Source organism: Pelobates fuscus, chromosome 2, assembly GCF_036172605.1.
Source record: "Pelobates fuscus isolate aPelFus1 chromosome 2, aPelFus1.pri, whole genome shotgun sequence".
In the NCBI taxonomy this organism is placed as follows: domain Eukaryota; kingdom Metazoa; phylum Chordata; class Amphibia; order Anura; family Pelobatidae; genus Pelobates; species Pelobates fuscus.
In genome coordinates, this window is record NC_086318.1 from 425,087,014 (window position 1) to 425,096,499 (window position 9,486).

Sequence of the window (9,486 nt, forward strand, 5' to 3'; positions counted from 1 at the left end):
TACACTCATATTTGTGTTCAGCGAAGTCTCCTGAGTATAACAGTACCCCACATGTAGATGTTTTATAGTGTTTGTGAAAGTTACAGGGTCAAATATAAGGCTGATTTAACTTTTTTTTTTTATTGAAATTTGTCAGATTGGTTAGGTTGCCTTTGAGAGCGTATGGTAGCCAAGGAATGAGAATTAGCCCCATGATGGCATACCATTTGCAAAAGAAGACAACCCAAGGTATTGCAAATGGGGTATGTTCAGCCTTTTTTAGTAGCCACCTAGTCACAAACACTGGCCAAAGTTAGCGTTTTTTGCATTTTTAACACACAAACAAATATAAATGCTAACTTTGGCCAGTGTTTGTGACTAGGTGGCTACTAAAAAAGACTGGACATACCCCATTTTGAATACCCTGAGTTGTCTACTTTAAAAAAATATGTACATGTTAGGTGTGTTTCGGGCATTTATGACAGATAACGGTGTTACAATGTCACTATTGATACATTTAAAATATATATATATTGAAACCGCAATTTCCTACTTGTATTTATAGGCCTATAACTTGCAAAAAAAGCAATAAAGCATGTAAACACTGGGTGTTTTTAAACTCGGGACAAAATTTTGAATCAATTTAGCAGTTTTTTTCATTAGCTTTTGTAGATAAGTAAAAGATTTTTCAAGTAAAAGTCCAAAAACATGTTTTTTTTTAAATTTTTCACCATATTTTTTTATTTTTTTTTTAATACAATATATGACATAATACAAATAATGGTATGTAAAGAAAGCCCTTCTCGTCGTGAAAAAAACAATATAACTTGTATGGGAAACTTAAATGAGAGAGCGGAAAATTACAGCTAAACACAAACACCACAAAAGTGTTAAAACTGCTCTGGTCCTTAACGTACAAACATCGCAAAAACAGGCCGGTCCTTAAGGGGTTAAGCTTTAATATTAACATTACACTGCAACTACACAATAATCTGCCTGGACACAGCTTAACCCAAAGCTGATGAGAAGAAACATCCCTAGCTGGTTCAATACTACAACTCCCATCATGCAGACCACCCCTGGACTCACTCCATTGATGGTAAGGGATTTAATATCCATTTTCACAGTAAGATGACAGCCAGGTCGCCTGCCATGAAGGGGTCAGTGAGGCAGCTGTCGCAGGACATGGCTACCTACGCTACCACCCCCCCAGGACATGGCTACCTACCACTCCCCCCAGGACATGGCTACCTACCACTCCCCCCAGGACATGGCTACCTACCACTCCCCCCAGGACATGGCTACCTACCACCCCCCCCAGGACATGGCTACCTACCACCCCCCCCAGGACATGGCTACCTACCACTCCCCCCAGGACATGGCTACTTACCCCCAGGAGGGGTCCTCTTCCTATCAGGGTCTCCCCCGGGGGCAGGACTGTGCTCCCACTGCCATCCGTGGCCTCCAGCTGAAAGGCAGACATGTGAGCTGTAGCCGGGGCCGTGTGTTCGGTGACTCTCCCTGGGACCGGCCGGATCCGAGCACTGACACCTGGGCAGCTCCGACCCGCTCACTGCACTTCCGCGTTAGGGCAGAGGTAGACGGTCACGTGACCCTGGACCCACCAACCAGCAGGCAGGATCTCCATAAACAATAGTCACGTGACTGTGCTTTACTGTGCCTCGGGCTGCTGGCTTTACACATAGTGTAACATTGGAGAGTCTACTAATATAATACACTAATGATATAAATAATAATATAAATACACTAATTATATAAATACACTAATTATATAAATACACTAATAATATAAATAATAATATAAATACACTAATTATATAAATACACTAATTATATTAACAATAATATAAATACACTAATAATATAAATGCACTAATGATATAAATACACTAATTATATTAATAATATAAATACACTAATAATATAAATACACTAATAATATAAATGCACTAATTATATAAGTAATAATATAAATACACTAATTATATAAATAAACTAATTATATTAACAATAATATAAATACACTAATAATATAAATGCACTAATTATATAAATACACTAATTATATTAATAATAATATAAATACACTAATAATATAAATACACTAATAATATAAATGCACTAATTATATAAGTAATAATATTAATACACTAATTATATAAATAATAATATAAATACACTAAATATATAAATACACTAATTATATTAATAGTAATATAAATACACTAATAATATAAATACACTAATTATATTAATAATAATATAAATACACTAATAATATAAATACACTTATTATATTAATAATAATAATAATATAAATACACTAAATATATAAATACACTAATTATATTAATAATAATAATATAAATACACTAATAATATAAATGCACTAATAATATAAATGCACTAATTATATAAGTAATAATATTAATACACTAATTATATAAATAATAATATAAATACACTAAATATATAAATACACTAATTATATTAATAGTAATATAAATACACTAATAATATAAATGCACTAATTATATAAGTAATAATATAAATACACTAATTATATTAATAATAATATAATACACTAATAATATAAATACACTTATTATATTAATAATAATATTAATAATAATATAAATACACTAAATATATAAATACACTAATTATATTAATAATAATATAAATACACTAATAATATAAATGCACTACTTATATAAATAATAATATAAATACACAAATTATATAAATAATAATATAAATACACTAATAATATAAATACACAAATTATATAAATAATATTATAAATACACTAATTATATAAATGCACTAATTATATAAATAATAATATAAATACACTAATTATATAAATAACATTATAAATACACAAATTATATTAATAATAATATAAATACACTAATTATATAAATGCACTCATTATATAAATAATAATATAAATACACTAATAATATAAATACACTAATTATATAAATAATAATATAATACACTAATTATATAAATACACTAATTATATTAACAATAATATAAATACACTAATAATATAAATGCACTAATTATATAAATACACTAATTATATTAATAATAATATAAATACACTAATAATATAAATGCACTAATTATATAAGTAATAATATAAATACACTAATTATATAAATACACTAATTATATAAATAATAATATAAATACACTAAATATATACAAACTGCAGATGTCCCGCACTCAATGTACCGGTCTTGTACTTGCCTCGGTGCTGCCTCAGCCTTCAATATATACAAATGGAAAGAGTGCACTCAAAGGTCTTCTTAAGGATATAAACGATTTATTTTGCCAAAATTTCAAAAGACATACAAGTCGACGTTTCAGTCCTCGTGGGACTTTTTTCAAGACAATGAAAGGCAGGAAAACAGTGATTTAAATATGCATTACAGGTGATTTGATTGGAGAGTAGATTATATGAAAGAGAGGCTGTGCAAACGTGAAAAAGATTGTTCAACTTTGAAAGTAGGGATTAACCCCTTGAGTGCCTAAAGTAAAAAAAGGCCTGACTGTGATTGTGGTTACGGCCAAACATCTAATAATCTGCGCTCGCAGACATATTTTAAAATTCAAGGATAAGAAATAAGAAATAAGAAATGAGAAATAAGAAATACCAAGGCCACCTTAAAATGGCTAAGAGTTTAAGGATCTTTTTGAGTATTTTAACAAATTTGTTAAGCTGTGTTAGAACATTTTTAACACTAACATACGGTGGCTACGTATAAATTGGAATTCCCAATATAGAACGAAACATTTTAACAAAACTTCAAAGTATGATTGAATGCCCCGCCAGGTTACTATGTATATACTTAATTATATTACAGAATTACGGCCATACAGACTATGGAGTCTAGCTGGAACCACCGTCAGCCAACAAATTCTAGAAAAAAATAATAATATGGATACTATATAGTTGAAAAAAGTCTCATGAATAAATCGTCCGCTATGATTTTTCTTTAACCTTTAGTACAAATATATCAATATATCAATTGCTGTGCTCTTCTTTATCTTTTCGGGGTGAAGCAACTGAGTGGGTTAATTTCATTAAGTCCCCCCGGGGACAAAGTTCCTAATGTAAAGATCCAAAAGGCTTCTCTTTGAAGAAGTAAGACGTCTCTGTCACCCCCCCTGTTCGGGGCCGGAACATGTTCAATGCCCATGTATTTCAATGTGGGCAGTGTGTGTCCTGCTTCCAAAAAATGTTTGGCTATGGGGGTGGTTGCTATGCCACTAGATAACGCAGTCCTGATAGTGGATCTGTGTCCCCTCATGCGTTCCCTGAGGTCATTAGACGTTTTACCAATATACATGAGTCCACATGGGCAGATGATACGATATATTACATGTGTGGTGGTACACGTGATCCTTTGCCTTATCTTGTATTCTTTACCTGATCGAGGGTGGTAAAACACTTTGCCCGGGGTCATACTATTGCAAGCCATGCATTTCAGACAACGGTAGCAGCCTGGGTTTTGAACAGACTGTTGTGCCATAGATATATCCGTATGAACCAGATAGTCTCTTAGGTTCCTATTTCTCCTATAACTGATCATAGGAGTGTTTTGAAATATCGTCGGTAGTGTTTTATCTTTTTTGAGGACCTCCCAATTGTGTCTTATTTTCTGGGACATTTCTCCCGATAATGAATGGAACGTTTGAGGAAAAATCATTCTATTTTGGTTATTTTTGATTTCAGGACCGTCTGTGTAATTTTTAAGTGCTTTTGAATATGCACCCTCCAGCAGTTGTCTTGGGTATCCACGTTGTGCAAACTTTTTAAACATTTCGTGTACCTGGTTTGCTGCTTTTGTAGAATCAGAGTTATTCCTCAGTATTCTCATAAACTGAGATACCGGTAAAGATTTTATAAGGTTGGGTGGATGGTGACTGCTGGCGTGTAGTAGCGTATTGCGATCAGTTTCTTTGGAAAATAAAGTATACCCCAGCTTGTTATCTTCTATGAAAATTCGAAGATCCAAGAAGTCAATTTGTTGATTGTTAATTTGATGGGTAAGTCTTACTGGTGAGTCCAGTTGATTTAATGACCCTATCATATCATGGAGGCTTTGTTCATCACCTGTCCATATGATGAGCACGTCATCGATGTATCTTAGGTATTTCAAGATGTACTGACCATATTTTTGAAGTATATGTATCTGTTCGTATGCATGCATATATGCATTGGCATACATGGGTGCCATAGGGGCACCCATCGATGTTCCGGATATTTGTATATAAAATGCTTTTTCGAATCGAAAATAATTAAGTGTGAGGCATAGTTCCAATAATTCAAGTATATATTCAATCGGGGGCTCTATACGTTCTTGGTACTGTATTAGTACTTGGCGCATCGCCTGGATTCCCTCCTCATGGGGAATAATGGTGTATAAACTGCTTACGTCGATGGCTGCTAAGTAGACTCCTTGTGGGGGGAGTTCTATAGAGTTTAAGGCTGCTATGACTTGCGCAGAGTCCTTGACATAGGTAGGTAATGACATTACTGGTTTTTTAAATTTTGCGTCTAACCATTTCCCTATGGGTTCTAATAGTCCCCCGATCGCCGATACTATCGGACGTCCTGGTGGGCACTCCAGACTTTTATGAACCTTAGGCACTGTATATATGATCGGGCACCGAGGGTGGGTTTCAAACAAATATTCATATTCCGTGGTGGTGAGGAAACCTGCTTCTAAGCCTATTTTGCAGCGTCTGTTGGCACACTAAATATATAAATACACTAATTATATAAATAATAATATAAATACACTAATTATATTAATAGTAATATAAATACACTAATAATATAAAAACACTTATTATATTAATAATAATATTAATAATAATATAAATACACTAAATATATAAATACACTAATTATATTATTAATAATATAAATACAATAATAATATAAATACACTAATTATATTAATAATAATATTAATAATAATATAAATACACTAAATATATAAATACACTAATTATATTAATAATAATAATATAAATACACTAATAATATAAATGCACTACTTATATAAATAATAATATAAATACACAAATTATATAAATACACTAATTATATAAATAATAATATAAATACACTAATAATATAAATACACTAATTATATTAATAATAATATTAATAATAATATAAATACACTAATTATATAAATAATAATATAAATACACGAATAATATAAATACACTAATTATATTAACAATAATATAAATACACTAATAATATAAATGCACTAATTATATAAATACACTAATTATATTAATAATAATATAATACACTAATAATATAAATACACTTATTATATTAATAATAATATTAATAATAATATAAATACACTAAATATATAAATACACTAATTATATTAATAATAATATAAATACACTAATAATATAAATGCACTACTTATATAAATAATAATATAAATACACAAATTATATAAATAATAATATAAATACACTAATAATATAAATACACAAATTATATAAATATGATTATAAATACACTAATTATATAAATGCACTAATTATATAAATAATAATATAAATACACTAATTATATAAATAACATTATAAATACACTAATTATATTAATAATAATATAAATACACTAATTATATAAATGCTCTCATTATATAAATAATAATATAAATACACTAATAATATAAATACACTAATTATATAAATAATAATATAATACACTAATTATATAAATACACTAATTATATTAACAATAATATAAATACACTAATAATATAAATGCACTAATTATATAAATACACTAATTATATTAATAATAATATAAATACACTAATAATATAAATGCACTAATTATATAAGTAATAATATAAATACACTAATTATATAAATACACTAATTATATAAATAATAATATAAATACACTAAATATATAAATACACTAATTATATAAATAATAATATAAATACACTAATTATATTAATAGTAATATAAATACACTAATAATATAAAAACACTTATTATATTAATAATAATATTAATAATAATATAAATACACTAAATATATAAATACAATAATTATATTAATAATAATATAAATACAATAATAATATAAATACACTTATTATATTAATAATAATATTAATAATAATATAAATACACTAAGTATATAAATACACTAATTATATAAATAATAATATAAATACACTAATAATATAAATACACTAATTATATTAATAATAATATTAATAATAATATAAATACACTAATTATATAAATAATAATATAAATACACGAATAATATAAATACACTAATTATATTAACAATAATATAAATACACTAATAATATAAATGCACTAATTATATAAATACACTAATTATATTAATAATAATATAAATACACTGATAATATAAATACACTAATAATATAAATGCACTAATTATATAAGTAATAATATTAATACACTAATTATATAAATAATAATATAAATACACTAAATATATAAATACACTAATTATATTAATAGTAATATAAATACACTAATAATATAAATACACTAATTATATTAATAATAATATAAATACACTAATAATATAAATACACTTATTATATTAATAATAATATTAATAATAATATAAATACACTAAATATATAAATACACTAATTATATTAATAATAATATAAATACACTAATAATATAAATGCACTAATAATATAAATGCACTAATTATATAAGTAATAATATTAATACACTAATTATATAAATAATAATATAAATACACTAAATATATAAATACACTAATTATATTAATAGTAATATAAATACACTAATAATATAAATGCACTAATTATATAAGTAATAATATAAATAGACTAATTATATAAATAATAATATAAATACACTAAATATATAAATACACTAATTATATAAATAATAATATAAATACACTAAATATATAAATACACTAATTATATTAATAATAATATAAATACACTAATAATATAAATACACTTATTATATTAATAATAATATTAATAATAATATAAATACACTAAATATATAAATACACTAATTATATTAATAATAATATAAATACACTAATAATATAAATGCACTACTTATATAAATAATAATATAAATACACTAATTATATAAATAATAATATAAATACACTAATAATATAAATACACAAATTATATAAATAATATTATAAATACACTAATTATATAAATGCACTAATTATATAAATAATAATATAAATACACTAATTATATAAATAACATTATAAATACACTAATTATATTAATAATAATATAAATACACTAATTATATAAATGCACTCATTATATAAATAATAATATAAATACACTAATAATATAAATACACTAATTATATAAATAATAATATAATTCACTAATTATATAAATACACTAATTATATAAATACACTAATTATATTAACAATAATATAAATACACTAATAATATAAATGCACTAATTATATAAATACACTAATTATATTAATAATAATATAAATACACTAATAATATAAATGCACTAATTATATAAGTAATAATATAAATACACTAATTATATAAATACACTAATTATATAAATAATAATATAAATACACTAAATATATAAATACACTAATTATATAAATAATAATATAAATACACTAATTATATTAATAGTAATATAAATACACTAATAATATAAAAACACTTATTATATTAATAATAATATTAATAATAATATAAATACACTAAATATATAAATACACTAATTATATTAATAATAATATAAATACAATAATAATATAAATACACTTATTATATTAATAATAATATTAATAATAATATAAATACACTAAATATATCAATACACTAATTATATTAATAATAATAATATAAATACACTAATAATATAAATGCACTACTTATATAAATAACAATATAAATACACAAATTATCTAAATACACTAATTATATAAATAATAATATAAATACACTAATTATATTAATAATAATATTAATAATAATTTAAATACACTAATTATATAAATAATAATATAAATACACGAATAATATAAATACACTAATTATAGTAATAATAATATTAATAATAATATAAATACACAAATTATATAAATACACTAATTATATAAATAATAATATAAATACACTAATTATATAAATAATAATATAAATACACTAATTATATAAATACACTAATTATATTAACAATAATATAAATACACTAATAATATAAATGCACTACTTATATAAATACACTAATTATATTAATAATAATATAAATACACTGATAATATAAATACACTAATAATATAAATGCACTAATTATATAAGTAATAATATTAATACACTAATTATATAAATAATAATATAAATACACTAAATATATAAATACACTAATTATA

The 9,486-nt window shown here is 24.0% G+C and overlaps 1 protein-coding gene across 1 annotated transcript in view; it reads right to left on the reverse strand.

Moving 5' to 3' along the window:
- APLF (aprataxin and PNKP like factor) overlaps positions 1–1,560 on the reverse strand; it is a 190,441-nt gene extending 188,881 nt beyond the window's left edge. Inside the window, exon 1 of the mRNA XM_063441515.1 lies at positions 1,370–1,560. Coding sequence (XP_063297585.1) covers positions 1,370–1,462 — 93 coding nt within the window. The 5' untranslated portion in view covers positions 1,463–1,560. The remainder of the gene's footprint in view (positions 1–1,369) is intronic.
- Positions 1,561–9,486: the final 7,926 nt, after the last annotated feature.